Below are 19925 nucleotides of genomic sequence, written 5' to 3'. Positions count from 1 at the left end.
ATTCATCCCATTTAGGTATGAGGTTTTGATTCAGCTCAATTGCTACAATATTTTGTACTTAGGTTTTTTTTTTCAACAGACTTGATGTATTTTGTACTTACTTTACCAAAATGGCCTCTTCCCAAAACACTTATACAACGGAAATCTTCCATTTTACAAGGTTGGTTCGAAAAACTGAAATAAAAAACACAAACAAATTTAAATTCATACTTCAATAATCGCATTCAGTGGATTCTGAACAAATCAATGTAGAATCCACATATTTTTTTCTCAGAGATAGTAGCTTATTTTGAATCTATTCAAATATATGTGTGAAAGCGCGTTATTTCCACTAAACACAAATTAAACCACTCAACAAGCTACTTGACTCAGTGACAGACCCTATGAATTAAAGTACATGCGTTAGAGCACCCAACACTTAAATGAAATACAGAACTTACTCAGGTTCTTTAACAATGGGTTTTCTTGGAGTAACAACAGGAGGAGGAGGAGCAGTTAGAACACCCAACCCTCTTAAATGAAATATATAGAACTTACTCAGGTTCCTTAACAATGGGTTTTCTGGGAGTAACAACAGGAGGAGGGGCAGTAGTTTTTTCAAGTCTGGGAGGAGGAGGTTGACAAGGAAGAGGTGGTGTACCATTCCTTTTTCTTTTATTAGCTTCATCATCTAAATCTACTAGAGATGAATCTAGACTTCCTGAATCATCAGCTAGGAAATCAAAATTCGATAAAACCACCTGAAATACAATTCATTGTCGATTATTATAAATATTTCCCCACTTTTATGGTTTTAAAGGGGCATAAGTTGAGATGAGATAAAGAGCTGACAGTTTTCGATTTAATAGTTAAAACATAGATAATGAAAACAAAATAAGCTGAAAATTTCAGTCATATTGCTTTACTCTGAACCAAGATATTTGCCATTGAATTTTTACGTTAAATTATCCATAACAAAATGTATTCAAATCCAGTAAATATCGCAGGCTAATGATGGCATCCAAGTCATAATTAAGTATAACATTTAAGGCCCAAAGAAAGACCTGCAATAGGCAGATTTAGCTCTTGCATAATGCATGTTTAATGCGAATAATAAGAATCATGAATAGATACAGGCTCTCTGGTGATCCTTAAAAAAAGGAATAAACCAAACTATTAAAGACAGCAATGATAATTTCCAAAATTAACTTTAGACAGTTCCAAAATAGATTGTTAAATATCGATTGGCATAGCGAATCTAAACATTCAAAGATAATATTATCTTTGATCAAGTAATGATCAATATAAAAGAAAATATTATCTTTGAATGTTTAGATTCGCTATGCCAATCGATATTTAACAATCTATTTTGGAACTGTCTAAAGATTTTTTATAGATGATTACATTAATTTTGTTGTTATATGTCTAGACTTATCTTCTACACAATATAAAATTACAAAATAATGGCTATCTATTAAACTTATTTAATTCATCATCATGAAAATAAATCTTTTAATATTATACCCTGAAAATATAGTCTAGACATATCTTCCACACAGTATTTACCTGTTCCTCGTTATGTCCAGGTGAGGGATGAATCACATCAGGTGACATACTCCTATCATGAGGTTGTGCTTTATATACATTTTCATCTTCACTTGGAGCAGTAAAATTCATTTCATGAACTGGCGGACCTCTATCAGATGCCATAATGCCTGAAAACACATTAACCATGGAGAATTAAATACGGTAATCCAGAACCAAAAATACAATAATTATATCAAATCTGTCTGCATACTAAAACTTTGGAACTATAATTTTACATTCATAGTTAAAATGGATAATGAATGTGTTTAATGTTTTGTTAAATCAAGACTAAGTGGGTTATTTTAAATACGTCTGATTAAAGTGGCTACACTTTCAACTGTTTTGTTAAATCAAGACTAAGTGGATTATTATATATGAATGATTGAAGTGGCTACACAAGACTTTCAACTGTGTGAAGAGACTTCTGGATCTCCATATCTATCCTGCTGTATTCACGACACCATTCTAAAGAAACAATTATTATTTATTGCATAGTGTGTTTTGATTCGGTGGTCTTTATCAAATGAAGGGACATCAGAACACATAAACAATTCCATGACTGCAAAGAATAAACTTCTTACTAAAGTAGGAGTGGTGGGGGGAGGGAGGGGGAAGAATCCCTGAAACAGTGCAGGTCAGCATGGATGTCAATAGTACCATAGGGGCGAAAAGGAAGCAATCTGTCTAAAATAATTCCAAAATAAAAAACCCTAGCAACGCACTTGACAAGACATGTCCTGTAATAAAACTTTCAGCATTCTACTACAGTCTTGTCAAGTGTGTTGCTGGGGATTTTATTTTGGGGAGATATAAACAACAATATGCATCCAAATCGAAACATCGTCCAGTAATAATCAGGAATCCTAATCGAAACATCGTCAAGTGATAATCAGTAGTTGTATTCTATGGAATTGTGTCTTGTATATTCCATGTTCATATACTAAAGCAATTTATCTATCCTGCTGTTCATCCCATTTCAAAATTTAACTTTTATAAAACAGACAAGTCATATGGTTATCTAAATTCCACTTTTAATGGGGGAAATCTTCCATTGTACTTTTCGTTAAATAAGCAGATTATTTTCCCTCTAGTAGACTGGGTGGAGCTAAACTGTGCAACAACTAGACATTTTCAATGTTATTGCACACTTTTGCTGGTTTACACTGATTTAGTAGAAATCTTATAGAGAAGTGGGTTGGGTTTTCTACAGCCTCTGGTTAACCCTGTTAACTCATGAAAGCCGTGCTATAAATATATAACTTAGTATTAAAGCTGTGTATACCTGGAGAGGTCATATTAGAAGGAGGACTACGCATATTATCATTATCAGCACAATTAGGAGGTAAAGCTCTTTTCATAAGTCGACCCCATGTAGCTACATTAATATTCATCTGTCCAGGACGTAGAAAATTCTTTCCTGAAATAATATCAAATTGAAAATTATCATTATGAGGAGCAATTTCAGTATTTCCACAAAAATGTTCTGATTTATCATCTCAGACTTTACATTATCTCTTTCACAGACATCAATACAAAAAATAGCAATTATCTTTAATCATAGATAATACTGTAATCCTTGATAAATTATGGATAATGAATAAGACTTTCACATCAGTCAATATCACAATGTTAGGAAATTATTCTTCAATTTTTAAAAAAGTCTAAAAAAAAACCTGTATTTACCTTTATGTTTGGGGAATATTCGTCTTTGTCTACGTAATTTTGGCTTTCGAATTAATGATGGATTAATAAATTTTATCTAGAAACGAAAAAAGATTGATAGATATAATAAGAGTATATCCATGAGGTTGGACAGGCGACCCTACTCCTTGTCACGTACAACCAGGGATTCGAAACCACGCCAGTTGACTCGATGACAGACCTTATAATACAGCACACGCGTGCTAACCATTCGGCCCCCCCACCCCCCTGAAGTGATCAAAGACTTTATAAAGATCTTTCATAGACCTGTTTCTGTAAGCCTATTAAAGTGGCATCAGAGCAAGTGCTAGTAGTTCTTGCTATTACAGCTTGAAACCAGAAAACGATAATGAGCTTGTTATCAACAAATGTCCAAATAATAATTTTAATAACAATTGAAGACAGAAAAACCCAGCAACAGGCAAATTTAGCTTTTGCATAATGCCTCTTTAATTGATGACAATCTTGCTGCTATAAAAAATCGTAGTGTCAGAAACACTTAACATAGAATTATTTAAATAAGCAGAGATGAATTTATATAAGCTCTGGCTTGTTTTCAGATCCCATAATTATATAGTGTACTTTTATATTATATAAATATTTATTGAATATATAGTGTCAGAAAAAAAAGACGAAATAATGTGTTTCTAACAGTTTTTGAATAAAATAAGAAGCAAATAGGAAGAGTATATTAGTACCTCCGCAAAGAGAATTCCCTTTGGTTCTAAATGGATTGTTATACCATGTCTTTGATTATCCAAGAAATCTTCTAAACGTAAAAACTTTACAGCGCACATCTGACGCCAATCTCTCCAAAATACACTTATTTCTAGCTCACGGGACTGAAATAAAATATTTTAAAAAATAAAAAATTCATGATAAAAATTCATACATTTTAACAAACGATTTGTACTATATTTAGGCAATGAAATGAATAGGAGTTTAATGTCCTACTGTTCTGCTCCAGCTGGGCTAATGAAGACATTATTAGGGCAAGGGTAGGAAAGACTGATAATATGTATTCCTTTTACTTATCAACTAGTCTGTTTAATCTTTTAATCCTAATTTTAATTCAGTTTAAGCTTAAGATTTAGATAAATAAAAACCAAAATGGCTTTAACAGTAGAGTAGCTTCTGAAATAAATCAAGTTAAGCTTAGATTTAGATGGATTAAAACCAAAATGGTTTAAACTGTACAGTAGAGTTGAGTGAAGATCTCTGTAGCTTCTCAAATGATTAACAAGCTTATGTAACATCAAGACACAGTGTGATAATGGGTCTCCATATCAAATAGCTACAGTTCTGATTATTTTCATTAATCCTATTACAATTTTAAAAGTGAGCAGTCATTTAAATGTCAACATGTCATAAAATAAATGTCAACCAAATTATATTATCACTGCTTTGAAAGAGTATTAAGAAAATTTGTAATACATGATAAGTGTTTAAATGATCTCCTTACTTCAATGCTTGTGGACAATGCATACATATAAAATGTATTTTAAATACCACATAGAGATGGTGGTATGAAATCAAGAGAGAGAGAGAGAGAGAGAGAGAGAGAGAGAGAGAGAGAGGGGTTAAGGTCCGCTCGACACAAACTTGGTCTTTTCGGGACTAACATACATGTATGGTTCAGTTTTATTTCAATAATTCGCTTGCATGTAGGGGTCTTTAGCAGTGGCAGGAAACCGGGGAGTACCCAGAGAAAACTCACAAGATTGGACAGACGACTCTACTCCTTGTCACGTACAACCAGGGAATCAAAACCACACCACAGTTGTTGACTCAATGACAGACCTTATGATACAGCGCCCACATGCTAACAATTCGGCAATCCACCCCCCCAAAATCAATAGACCTATGGACATTCTAATGACTACATATTTCAGACTATAAAACTACTGGGTACATACCCTATCTAAATCTATAGATGATCTGTGATCCCAGCACTGTTGACTATTTGTTTTCCATGCTGTCTGGGCTACTTGTTGATTATCAAGTTTTAATACTGCCATTACTTCATCTACAAAACACATGACAGTTCTATTGCAATCTGATTAAAATACAGATCTATATTTCGTTCGTTTTTTTTAATACTTTCGATGGCCTACACTACATGAGGATCTGACAAGTTGTAGCGATAGGTCGCGTTATAGGTCATACAAGCTGCTTTTGACCCTATAACGTCAGACATTTCATTACCCAATCAGCATTGATATGCAAAACATGCCTAAAGCTTGCTGTAACAGATTGTTTCATTGGCTAATCCCTCGCCCCATCCAGAACATGTCAATGATAACAACTCTTCCAGATCCTAGTGTAATAAAGACAAGTAAAACAAAATTTTGAACGAAATAGGATCTGTGTTTTAATCAGATTGATTCCATTGTTTTTATTGTAAACATGGTGGCATACATGAAATGAGTTTTTAACATTCTACTTTTCTGCACCAATTGGCCTAAAGGAATTTTTGATTACTACTAAAATGATATTGAAATGAAATGAAATCGGGTTTAACATCCTACTGTTCTGCTCCGACTGGGCTAATGGAGATGGAAAAATTGATATCAATATATTTCACAAAAGTTGTCCAAATATTTACATCTCATCATAAATGAAACAAGAGCATCGCTAACGCTGCAATATACGTCCACATTCCAGCAATAAATAGTTGCTGCCTTTACGGTATAAGGAATAAATATGCAAAGTTCCAAGATAATCCATTCAGAATTGCAGCTTGTAGACGATAAATACAAAAAAATGGGTGTTGCTCTGCCCCTGGGGGTTGGATATGGAACAATATAAATAGGTACCACCCTGTTATTGAAATGACAACATCAATAGTTGGCGTCCTTAGGGTATAAGGAATAAGTATTCCAAGTTCCAAGATAATCCATTCAGAATTGTGGCCTTCGGGCGCTAAAGGCAAAACTTGAGCGTGGCTCTGCCCCTGGGGGTCGGGGCATTCACCAAAATCAATAGTTGACGTCCTTAGGCTATAAGGAATACATATGCCAAGTACAAAGTTGATCCATTCAGAACTCCGGTCTGTAAACGATAAACACAAAAATTGGGCGTGCCTCTGCCCCTGGGGGTCGGGACATGCAGTTGTTGTCCTTAGGCTATAAGGAATACATATACCAAGTTCAAAGACAATCCGTTAGGAATCGTGGCCTGTAGGCAACTCACAGAGACACAAAGAACAAATGGGTGTGGCTCTGCCCCTGGGAGTTGGACAATTACCAAAAAACAATAGAGGGCATCCTTAGGGTATAAGGAATAGGTATGCAAAAGTTTCAAAATGATCTGTTAAGGCCTGTGGCTCTGACCCAGGGAGTCGGACATGCACCAAAAACAATAGGGATCATCCTTAAGGTATAAGGAATTCATACGAAACTTTTTCAAGACGATCGATTAAGAATTGTGGCCTGTAGGCGACACACAAAAAGAAAATGGGCGTGGCTCTGTCCCTGGGGGTTGAGCATGCACCCGATATTCCTTAGGGTACAAAGAATAAGTATGCAAAGTTTCAAGATGGTACGTTAAGAAATACGGCCTGTAGACGACAAACAAATACACGAAATGGGCGTGGCTCTCTGCCGCTGGGGGTTGGGCATGCACCCCAAACGATAGGAATGTTCCTTATGGTATAAAGAATAAGTATGCAAAGTTTCAAGATGATACGTTAAGAAATGCGGCCTGTAGACGACAAACAAATACAAGAATGGGTGAAGCTCTGCCCCTGGGGATCAGGCATGCACCAAAAACATTAGGGATCATCCATAGGGTATAAGGAATTCATACGAAATTTTTTCAAGACGATCGATTAAGAATTGTTGCCTGTAGGCGGCACACAGACACGCAAAAGGAAAATGGGTGTGGCTTTGCCGCTGGGGGTTGGGCATGCACCCCAAACGACAGGGATTTCCTTAGGGTACAAAGAATGAGTAAGCAAAGTTTCAAGATGATAGGTTAAGAAATGCGACCTGTAGACGACAAACAAGACAAACAAACAAATACAAGAAATGGGCGTGGCTCTGCCCCTGGGGATCGGACATGCACCGAAAACAATAGTGATCATCCATAGGGTATAAGGAATTCATACGAAATTTTTTCAAGAGGATCGATTAAGAATTGTGGCCTGTAGGCGGCACACAGACACACAAAAAGACCAGTAAGAATTGCGCCCTGTAGGCGACACAAAGACACACGAAAAGAAAATGGGCGTGGCTCTGCCCCTGGGGGTTGGGCATGCACCCCAAACGATAGGGATGTTCCTTAGGGTACAAAGAATGTGTATGCAAAGTTTCAAGATTATTAGTTAAGAAATGTGGCCTGTAGACGACAAACAAACAAATACTAGAAATGGGCGTGGCTCTGCCCTGGGGGGTCGGGCATGCACCAAAAACAATAGGGATCTTCCTTGGGGTATAAGGAATAAGTATACCAAGTTTGAAGAAAATCCATGAAGAATTGCGCCCTGTAGGCGAACCACAGACACACACACACACACACACACACACACACACACACACACACACACACACATACACACACACACACACACAGACAGGGGCGACGGCATAATACGTTCACATTATGAATGTGGACGTATAATAAAATGAAGTTTTATGGCACGTCAGCTCCAGTCGGGGCTATATGGTGCCAAACATATGCTGATTTTTGACAAGACAAATTAAACCATTATCACATAAATATATTTATATACATAAATAAAAACAAGCATCACAGACAATATTATTATTAAAAAGAAATTCTAAAAATTTCATTCCTGGATCCATTCACTTGATATATATTCATTAATTGTTTATTGCTTGCAATGTCTGAAGGTATTGTTTGTGGTGCAGTCTTACTGATTGATCAAACTTACTTGTTAAATCATCTTTAATATTATACACTTTACTACTGCCCCTCCGTAATAAACTTTTACTCTCTCCAGGACTAGAGAGTAGTAACTGAGAGTTCTCTTTTCTTCTTGTGGGTATATCTTCTAATAGATCTTGTACCCCTACTAATCTGTAATACAATATATACACCTTGAATAATACTATAGCAGAGAGAGAGAGAGAGAGAGAGAGAGAGAGAGAGATATGGGTTTAACGTCCACTTTACACAAACTAGGTCATTTTGAGACTAACATGGTTCAATTTTACTTCAATAATTAGCTTGCACATAGGGGTCTTTAGCAGTGGGAGGAAACATGAAGACCTGGACAAAACCCATGAGGTTGGACAGGCGACCCTACTCCTTGTCACGTACAATCAAAACCACGCCAGTTGACTGAATGACAGACTGTATGATACACTGCACACGTGCTAACCATTCGGCCATCCAACCCCCCAAAGTAATTAGCTGCTCCATACAAGAAATTTGAAGCGAGCAAGAAATTAATGAATTAAATGCAACCATCACCATTCACATCGATTTCCTATAACACAATGAATTAAGAGATGGATTCAATTTGCTGTCACCTGAGATAAGAAATGAAATGTGTGTTTTCAGCAAGAACGGGGCATGTACTGTCTAGTGTACTATACTATAAGTAAAATTTTGCCAGGAAAAAGACGTTTCCACCTACATGTACTCTTTATTAAATTCCAAATGTCAAGAGTATTTTTACTTGAATGCCAACAGGAACATGGGGAGATGTTAACTTTCCATTCATTCTGGTATTTTTCTTGTATTGAGAGAAAGAGAAATGGGGTGTAACGTCCACTTGACACAAAGTAGGTCATTTCGCGACTAACATATGGTTTAATTTTATTTTCAATAATGTGCTTGCACGTAGGGTTCTTAAGCAGTGGGAGGAATTGAAACCACGCCAGTTGATGCAATGCCACCCCCCCCCCCAGCCCATTTCTTGTATAACACACTATAGCTGTTCTGATGGGACACAAAACCAAGGTCCCGTGTACACATTGGCGTGTACGTAAAAGATCCCTTGTCAGTTGGAATTCGATATAAGTAGGTCGTAGCCCAGTTGGAGCAGAACAGTAGGATGCAAGACCATATTTCATTTCATTTGCTAGACAGTAACACTAACACTTATTATATTGGATAATAAATCTCAAGGTTGGACAGGCGACTCTACTCCTTGTCACGTACAACCGGGGAATTGAAACCACACCAGTTGACTCAATGACAGACCATTCTCTTCGAGATAAAGTTACAGTACAAAGTGCTGAATGATCATTTACCTCACTTCTAGTTTGCCTGTTAAAGCAGCCGGTTTAGGTAATACGGACGTATTCTGTGTTTGAGCAGTTATTGAATGACGATGTACTGTGGACATTAATGTGGGACTCATCAATTCGTTTAATTCTTCTTTTAATATTTCAATTTTCGGTGATCTGGGTTCCATTTCTAACAGGCGTTTTTCTAATGAAATGCGTAATAAATCCATCTTTTGACTGGATTCACTTAAACTTGAATGGGCCTGAAAAACAGAATGAAAAATTACAATTTCATGTTCGTTAATAAAATATATTTAAAATCATCAGATGACAGAGCAATTGGGTTTAATGTCCACTTGGAACAATTTTATTTCAATAATTCACTTGGTCTTTAGCAGTAGAAAGAAACCAGACTACCAAGTGAAAACACAAGAAGTTGGTCAGGCGATCCTACACCCTGTCATGTACAACGGGGGTTGGATGGCCGAATGGTTAGCGTTTGCTCGTTGTATCATAAGATCTGTCATTGAGTCAACTGGCGTAGTTTCAAATCCCTGGGGTTGTGCTTGACAAGGAGTAGGGTCGCCTGTCCGACCTCGTCGTATTTCTCCGGGTCCTCCAGTTTCCTCCCACTGCTAAAGACCACTATGCACAAGCGAATTATTTAAATAAAATTGAAAAATATGTTAGTCCCGAAATATGTGTCATGTAAAAGCTTAGGATTGAACCATGTCACTTGACTCAATAACAGACCTTATGATCAAAAGCACATACGTTAAGACCATTTGACGTTATTTAATTACACAAGACTAGGGAATATATTTGAGAAGGCTCCTTTATATAATAAAAAACAATTTTCAAGTTAACATGCCAGATAACATCCTAAGGTTTCTTTCAAATTCATTTAACGATTTAGACTTCTCGATAACCTTAAGAAAATAACTCACCTCTTTTATTGCCTTTTTATCATCTGATTTATTAGTCTGTAATAATCGTATAACATTATTAGCGCCAACAGCTACAGCAGATTCTATTTTAAGATGGTGTCGTAATTCTTCAATACGTGATTCTAAAGGTGATAACGATTCACTGGCTTTACCTGAAATAGAATTTAAATTTTTTGGGTGGAATCAAACCTCTTTAATCAGATTATTTTGAACGCAAAAAAAAGGTAAATGATAGTTATTCATATCTTTTGAAACCCCAAATGCCATTTTGAAAGTTTAACCGTTATGTCATTGAACTAAAAAAGAGAGAGAGAAATGATTTAACGTCCACTCGACACAAACTAGGTCATTTCGGGACTAACATACGGTTTAATTTTATTTCAATTATTCGCTTGCGCGTAAGGTTCTTTAGCAGTGGGAGGAAACCGGAGGACCCTGAGAAAACCCACATTGAATTTAAAAATAAATAAAATAAAAAGGTGTTTAACGTCCTACTTTTTTGCATCAACTGTGCTAATGAAGAAGGTGAACTAAAAAAAAAAAATTAAAACTTATTTGTTCTTTAAAATGCTTTTTTTAAAATTTTTCCCGGATTTCCTAATTTGTAGAGCTGGCTGAAAATATTGATATTGCTGAAACTGATTCCTGGGATCAAACCTGTGAAAGCTTGCCCCGAGTTCACAAAGCAATTCTCAGACTTGAGTTAAGAATTTACTCAAACTTGTCCACCTTATTTTAACTAAAATATAGACCTTTATAAAACATCACTGAGAAACAATGTGCAACGTTTTGTGTTTCTGGATCAAAGATATGTTTTATAAACATCGATTGAAAGCTGAGTAAATTCTTAATTCAAGTTTGGGAATGCTTTGTGAACTCAGGGGCCAGGTGTCATTGGTAAAAGTTTGCAAGCAAAGATCTTCAGTTGAACACCAAAATTCTGAGATCAATTCCTCCCAGTCATTCACCATGACAAAACCTATTGGTCCTAAACTGGTAACTGAGAGAATGTTGAACTTACCGTCAACACCATCTGATAAAGATGTCTCCTGTATCTGTTGTGTAACTTTTAATATTTGCATGCGTAAAATTTCTATTTTCGTTTTGGCATCACTTAACATTTGCTGTGCTTCTGCTAATAATTTTTTATCTCTAGAAGAACCTGATTTATACATAGCTATCATATTCTCCGCTCCTTGTTTTACCTGAAAATATATTTAATAGATATCAAAACTGATTAAAACACAGATCCTATTTCGTTTCGCTTTTTATAGTTCAAAATTTTGTTTTACTTATCTTCACAACACTAGGATCTGAAAATTTGTTGTATAACAGACGTTAGGCTTGATGTGAGAAATTAGCCAATGAAACAGTCTGTTAAGGCGAGTTCTGTGGGTAAACCACTAAAAACAGCAATGCCGATTGATTAATCAATGTCTGATGTCATAGGGTCAATAGTCACTCGTATTACCCCTGACACGACCTCCCACTGCAACTGGTCAGACCTTTATGTAGTAGAGGCCATCGAAAGTATAAAAAAAAAACGAAACCAAATATAGATCTGTATTTTAATCAGATTGTTTGATATTAAAACACTTGTATGAATTTCCTAGAGTAACACAAGATATGATCTCATTATTATCAACCCAATAACAGAGATCAAAATGATTTATAGTTTAAACAGCCCTTTCTGTCCATGACATCATTGATTTTCCAAAACGGTTTTCCCTTGTCAGTGGTGCAGGACGGAGAGTCTGACAAGGACAAATGTCTAGTCATTCAGATGGAATAAAAAACCGAGGCCCCGTGTATACATTGGCATGCACGCAAAAGATCCCTTGGCAGTTGGAATTTGATATAAGAGTAGGCCGTAGTGCCGCTGCCCGGTCAAAATTTCCTTCATAGCACACTGTATTGCGTTTGCCCGTCTTCATTAGCCCAGTTCGAGCAGAACGTTAAACCCTATTTCATTTCATTTCCATGACATTATATGTGTAGCAGTTGGACCATGGGGCCCCTATAAGAAGCTGAAAGTGTAAACCGTTTCCATTGGCCAGACAATATAAGCTACATGTAAGTGACCACATATGTAAAATAAAAGCCACAGAATTAGATCAAGGACTCAGGATTCAGCTGCACATTGTATTGAAGTAAATTTTTATCTCTAACCTTTAATTCGATTGTAATCTGTTTCTGTAAACTGACAACACGAGGATTAATTGTATTACTATCAGTCTGTTGCCCATCTTTCTCAGGTGATTTGATCAAATCTGAAATAGAAAATATTTCTCTTTATCATACTTCCATGATTATGAATTTTTGGTTTTCTGCATTACATGTACCGGTACACTACTAATACATGTATCAGTGTAATCCCCACTTAAAAGATGTAGACACTACACCCACCCCTCAAAATAGCTGGTCAGGAACACCACCAATACAAACAGAGAGAGAGAGAGAGAGAGAGAGAAAGAGAGAGAGATTGATTAACATCCACTCGACACAAACTAGGTCATTTTTGGGACTAACACATGGTTCAATTTTATTTCAATAATTTGCTTGTGCATAGGGGTATTTAGCAGTGGGAGGAAACCGGAGGACCCAGAGAACACTGAACAAGGCTTGACAGGCAACCCTTCCCCTTGTCATGTACCAGCAGTGAATCGAAACCATGACAGTTGACTCAATGACAGACCTTAAGATACAGTAAACACGCCCTAACTATTCGGCCATCCAACGCCCCCACCCCTCCTCCCACCAGTATTGTTTAAACTAAGTAACACTGTACTATCAGTTAGAAAGGCTTGTCAAAGGATAAAAATACACAATGCAAGATTTAGAGAAAACTGTCCGTTCTTGCTATAATACACGTAATGTAGTTAAAAAATAGACAACGAAAATTAATATATTGGTCTACATAAATATCTTATATATATAATAATTTATATAAAATTTAAAGCTAGAAAATACCCGGCAATAGCTCTCACATAATGCCTCTTTCTTTAAATTGGAAGAAATAAAGGGAAGTAACTCACCAGGTCCAGTGTCTTGCGGTGCTGTACAATTAGCAACAAGTAAAATAGCATTAATGTCCTGTAGTTCTCTATGTAAGTCCTGTAATTTAGTATTGGCTTTTTTCACCATACTTTGCACATTTGATAAACTTTTTTTGTCGGAAGTAGCTTCACGTAGCTTTTCGGCTCCCTCCTTTATTTTCATTTCTCGACGAATTTCTTTTTTAATATACTCCCTTTTCTCCTCCAGCTGAGTTTGTATTTCAGAAGTTGAAAGGTCAGTGTATATTTGTCCAAGATCGGCGTAAGAACTTATGGCACCTCCCTGAAATATACAAATAAATTTCACATTTAATAAACATGTAATAATAAAATGTCAAAGAATTAAAATCAGCCATGAGAAGAATAGATCAATTGTTTTACCAAAATTAAACTCCACATTATTTGCTTTGTTTGGGTTACACCCCCTTAAAACACATGTAAATCAATGCTATAATAAAACCCAATGATTACTGCTAAATCTATTTGTTAAGGCCAGCTCAATTTTTGTCAAGGTTGCTGAGATGTAAATAAGGTTAGGACACATGATTGTTTGTGAGATTGTAGGTTAGGGTTAGGGTAAGCATTAGGTCTAGGTCCAGGGATAGGGTAAGGGTTGAGATTAGCGTTAGTCCTGTTTACATCCGGTGACCTATGACGAAAAATTGAGCTGACCTTATCATTTAGCACTTACGCAATGATTACCTTGCAAGTGACTGATGAAATCGAACAAAAGTGACACTATTTTACTAACTACACGTATCTGAATGAGGATAAGATCTGTTCTACTCAATGACCTTATTGTTGTTAGTATACAAGTTTTACAGGTATGTACTCAAGTACAAGTACCTGACTATAAATAGTGTAAACACTATATACAATTGATTGAATATCTTAACAGTCAGTCATATCTACATGTATATGATCAAATATAAGTAGAAGTCAGTCATATCTATATATAAAATCATATAACAATATACTAATGATTAATATATGTACCTACAGTCTAATAAAGCATCAGATGTTGTGGGTTATTTTTAAATTAAAGTAGTTTTAGGAAGATTCCAACATTTAGAAGACATTCAAGAACACTGTACTACACACACAAAATATGAGACTTAAATGGTCAATGATCAAATACACAAGACCGATGGGAGAGACAAAGCAATCAAGAAAACTATGAAAATCAAATTAAGAGGAACATACATGAAATGAAATGGGGTTTAACGTCCTACTGTTCTGCTCCTAAACTGGGCTAATAAGACGGGCATATGCCATACACTGTGCTATGAGGGAAATTTTGCCCGGGCAGCGGCGCTACCGCCTACTCTTATATCGAATTCCAACTGCCAAGGGATCTTTTACGTGCACGCCAATGTGTACACCGGAAATATAATTCAGTTTCACAGAGTAACTTATACATGTACAAATAGATAAAATACAATTTTCCATGTAATTCAGAGGCACTCATGCGCTTATACAATTGAATAGTGTATGACACAACTAAGAAAAACATTTCACCATAATTTCAGACATCATATGAAACAGCCGGCCTACAATTTAAATGTGTTCAACTTTTACATTTATAAACTGTTTCATTTTTTTTTATATACTGTATTTAAATTCTCCGACAGGATGTAATGACAAGGCTGCATGTTATATATTATGTAGAACATTTTATATGTAGGCGAAACTGATGTCTTGGGTTATTCTGGGAATATTCAGGAAATAAAATATCTCAAAGAGAAAGCCCTCAGCCTTGTGCTTTCTTTTTTTTGTGTGTTTCTTCATTTGAGGTTGAAAAGAATGATTTTAAACCCCATTTAATTTCTTTTCTCCTGGACTGTCTCAAACAAATAGCATTAAATTCAGCTACTGCACAATATAAAGTTCACAATGACCTCCTCGATTAAGCATGCCATCATAAAATTTACAATAATCTGTGTCATGATTGCAAGTTATTCCACATACAGATTTGACTCTTTAAGATCAAAGGAAACTGCTTTCATGGGTTTATTTCAGGCAACATCTAAAACTCTAGGAAATACACACTAAATATTCAAAATAACATTTAAAGATACACACTACATGTACAAAACTATACAAAGTCAGACAAGACGACGTTTACAAGACATCTTGATGTGAATACTGTAATACATGTATTGATTTGAGAGAGAGAGAGAGAGAGAGAGAGAGAGAAATGGGGTTTAACGTCCGCTCGACACAAACTAGGTCATTTCGGGACTAACATATGGTTTAATTCTATTTCAATAATTCGCTTGCGCCCGGACGACCCGGAGAAAACCCACGAGGTTGGACAGGGGACCCTACTCCTTGTCACGTACAACCGGGAATTCGAAACCACGCCAGTTGACTTAATGACAGACTTTATGATACAGCGCGCGCACGCTAACCATTCAGCCACCCAACCCCCCTGATTTGAAACAAGTATTATTTCTATAGATAAATTTTCAGCAGATTCTCTTTTAACTATTGTAGCGAGAACTGTCAGCTCTTTATCTATATCAAATCTACCATAATGCCCCTTTAATAAAGAAAATAAACGGGGGAAGCCAAGGTATTATCATTAGTTGAACATTGTGTATATCTATAAATAATTTCCTATATACTGACGCCAGATTAGCATACAACTTAGGTGTTTTATTAATTGACATGTGCTGGTATGACTTATGTCAAAATGCCATGAACTATGTTATAGGTCACATGTACACCTACACATGTAACTAAAACCATCAATCTTAAGATGACAGTTAAACTAATAGTCTTGTCCACAAACATATGTAACATTTATAATATCCCTTTCCTACATTATAAACCTGTAACTCAATCTATATGTCTGTTGTGTTAGGTCATGTCTGTGTATATTGTGTCCTGTCTGTAGACTTGTTTTGTGTAATTGTTTATGTGTGATACAGTCCCCCCTGAACTTACTATTAAAGATACATTATGGGAGGATAGATGGGGGGGTTCAGATGGCCTAGTGGTCTAGAGTGTCATGCTTCGACCTCTGGCTTGCGTTTGTGGTTTCGATCCCTGGTGTGAACGTATGTGGCTTCGAGATAGGGGCGCAATCTCAACCTTGTGAGTTTACTGCAGTTTCCTCCAACAGGAAAGACCCCCGTGCGTGCGCTAAGATAATGAAAAAAAAAAAAAAAGACAACTTGTCTGCGATATCACCTTCGGTGGAAGCGGACGTTAAACACTAAGAACAACAACAAGGATATTAGATAAAGAGCTGACAGTTCTCACTATAGTAATTACAAACAAGATAATGTAAAGGGAAATTGCTGAAAATGTCACTCAAATCGATCCCCTCTGAACCGAAATATTAGTGATTGATTTTTAGGCCTAGCCTTGACCATCATTACTAAAGTTGGTACAATAAAAACATAGTCTAGATTATCCATATTTTTATTTAATCATCAATGAGCATTGAGCAGTAGATCGGATTCTAATCCAGTAAATAACGCAGGCAAGCGATGCCATCAAGAGTTGATTATGGTCTGGATTTTAATTAATGTCTAATTACCATACTAGTTTATATAACATTTCTGGTCTAAAGAAAGACCTGCAATAGACAGATTTAGCTCTTGCATAATGTATGTTTAAGTTCTATTTTATCATACATGCGTATCGTTAATCATATATAATCTTTAGAGAAAGCAAATTTTAACTACCTATCATCAAGTTGCTATTTTAATGTATTCCTAGAGAATTAACATATATTTGTCAGACTCAGTTTTAAGTGTGTAGATATACAAGGTGTTTTTCTTCAAGGCGTTTGTTTAATTATTTAGTCTAGTATGGGATGAGAGCATTGAGTGACTATAAACTGTACCCATTAACCTTTATACATGTAGGTCTGTAACAAATCATTCATTACAACCATATACATGATTATGATATACATGTAAATGATTATAATAAATTAATGTCAATTTATTTGTTTTTTTATAATACAGAACGACATGTATTTATTATCATTTTTACGATTTATTATTTTTTCTTCTGTGTTTTTATTGGTATATTTAAATCGTTTATGGCACAAAGTTCAAAAAGTCAGGGAAGCACAAATCATTTTTCATTTTTTCCAGGGATGATTATTAAACATGCATTATGTAAGCGCTAAATCTGCCTATCTGTTACAGGTCTTTCTTTGGACCTGAAATTTTATCTACATTATTAAAGATACATTATAGGAGATAAGATAAAGAGCTGGCAGTTCTCACTATACATGTAATAGTTAAAAACTAGATAATGTAAAGTAAATTTACTGAAAATTTCAGTCAATATTGATCTACTCTGAACCGAGAATTTAGCGATTGAATTCTGGGCCTAGCCTCGATATCATTACTCATGTCGGTTTGATAAAAAAACATAGTCTTGATTATCCATTTTCTGATTTAATAATGGATGAGCGTTGAGGAGCAAATCGGATCCTAATCCAGTAAATATCTATATTATAATTTACTATATGTACATGTCAACAAATAGGTTGAATATCCTTTTCTATCTTATAACATGTTATTTTCACACCAAGCAATTATAATTATTTTTTTTTATATCTCTAGACATATTATTTTTTAAGACCTGTATTGTGCTACACTATAGTAAATAGATACATGTCTACATGAACATTTGATGAGAAATTCTATTACATATACATGTACAAATGTATGTAAGGATTGCACAACATGCTTGCTTTTCTTATTTTCTATTAACATTTTTGTATTCATTATATTATCTATGATGTATAAACATGATTACAAATAATTATACGGAATTCAACAGACAAACTGGTGAAATGCACAACAAAACAAAATCAAGAAGAGAACAAATGAAATGAGGTTTAATGTCCTACTATTCTGCACCAAAACAGCTAATGAATGCAGTGTGCTATGTATGAGTGAAATTTTGACTAGACTGTCTGCAGTGTTTTCGCCGGCTCTTCTTCGAATTCCAAGAAGTGCAGGTTCTTTTACGTGCACACAAACATGTACGCAGGAACTAGATGCTCTTCCTTGCCAGAAAACCAGACAAAAAATCTTGAAACTATTTAGGAAAACACCAGGAAAAAACCTGGGATCTCCTGGTTAGTGAGCGAGAGTCTTAGTTACTGAGTCAACGCGGCCACATGACAGAACCAACAGATCTTCATTAAAATGTTTTAAAATATTTGGTGAATAAAATGAATGCGATCAAGCAGATCAGAAAACTGTTAGTCAACACGGCCACATGACAGAACCAACAGATCTTCATTAAAATGTTTTAAAATATTCTGTTGAATAAAATGAATGCAATCAAGCAGACCAGAAATCCGTCAAGTCTGGGTAATTTTCATAGAAATCAAAATGTGTGGATAAATCATAAAATGAGGTTCAACTTTAATTTAAAACTAGAAAAATCGTCCTTCAGAGGAATGATAAAGAAATGTTTGGCTGTTACTAAACGACAAATAGCATTACACTTATCATAGAAGTAATATCCAATAATTTTAACACATACATGTAATACCTGTACAGGTACACTGTATACGAAATTACAGGTAAAGTAAATACATGTAGTATGTAAATTTAAGAAAGTTAAATGATTTGCTTACCCCCCATGACTGAACTTGACAAGCCATGCCTTAAATCTAGTTAAACCAACAAACAACACAGGAAAGAGTAGAGAATGATGTTGAGTGACTCGACCTCACGAACACTGACTTACAAGTGGAGTTTATGATCAATAAAGCCACACCTCCACCCACTTATTTTTCTCTCTCATCTATTTATAGTAACAAACCAATAAACATCACCTAGTAAACTCTATATGTACATGTACATGGTCTAGTAAATAAATTTTGACCAATAACTTTTATCATTTACATGTATAAAACAATATACTTTTTTTTTATTCATAAAATAGACCTGTACAACTTTGTATTTTTAAAGAATATTACTATCAAGGTGTACTATTTTATGCATCATTCATTGATGAGTGGGTGATTAGTCATTTTTAATAATCACCTGAAAGCTCATTATATAAAACAGTTTAAATCAATAAACATTATAAACTATTACTTTATAGTTACTATAAATAAACTATACATGTATTACTCATTCTTTATTAAGTATATAAATATTCATGAAAGTATAAAAACATACTATGGCAATTTATCTTTTAATGAAATTTTAAATGAAATGTTTCAATTATGTAAATGTAGGACGGAAATGGTACACTGGTAAATATTACGTATATTTTCTGGGTTTTTTTTAGAGGGGGGTTGGATGGTTGAATGGTTAGCACGTGCGCGCTGTATCATTAGGTCTGTCATTGAGTCAACTGGCGTGGTTTCGATTCCCCAGTTGTAGGTGACAAGGGGTAGGGTCACCTGTCCAACCTCGTGGGTTTTCTCTGGGTCCCCCAGCTTCCTCCCACTGATAAAGACTCCTACG

At 35.4% G+C, this 19925-nt stretch overlaps 1 protein-coding gene across 2 annotated transcripts in view; it reads right to left on the bottom strand.

Annotated features, from left to right (window-relative positions):
• LOC126822210 (serine/threonine-protein kinase N2) overlaps positions 1–19925 on the bottom strand; it is a 43545-nt gene that overhangs the window by 9312 nt on the left and 14308 nt on the right. Inside the window, exons 1-14 of one of the 2 annotated variants that reach the window (XM_050550966.2) lie at positions 19085–19224; positions 13447–13750; positions 12581–12681; positions 11433–11616; positions 10412–10563; positions 9489–9727; positions 8162–8307; positions 5184–5293; positions 3966–4109; positions 3250–3325; positions 2849–2983; positions 1546–1694; positions 538–740; positions 102–174 (exon numbers count right to left, since the gene is read on the bottom strand). In XM_050550966.2, the coding sequence (XP_050406923.1) occupies positions 102–174; positions 538–740; positions 1546–1694; positions 2849–2983; positions 3250–3325; positions 3966–4109; positions 5184–5293; positions 8162–8307; positions 9489–9727; positions 10412–10563; positions 11433–11616; positions 12581–12681; positions 13447–13750; positions 19085–19111 (2043 nt within the window). In that variant the 5' untranslated portion in view covers positions 19112–19224. Of the gene's footprint in view, positions 1–101; positions 175–537; positions 741–1545; positions 1695–2848; positions 2984–3249; positions 3326–3965; positions 4110–5183; positions 5294–8161; positions 8308–9488; positions 9728–10411; positions 10564–11432; positions 11617–12580; positions 12682–13446; positions 13751–19084; positions 19225–19925 lie in introns of those variants that run through there. The other variant, XM_050550958.2, reaches the window with a different exon arrangement.

This window comes from Patella vulgata, chromosome 1 (genome assembly GCF_932274485.2).
Source record: "Patella vulgata chromosome 1, xgPatVulg1.2, whole genome shotgun sequence".
NCBI lineage: Eukaryota > Metazoa > Mollusca > Gastropoda > Patellidae > Patella > Patella vulgata.
Note: the sequence above shows the minus strand (reverse complement) of the source record. Positions and strands in the feature narration are given on the sequence as shown.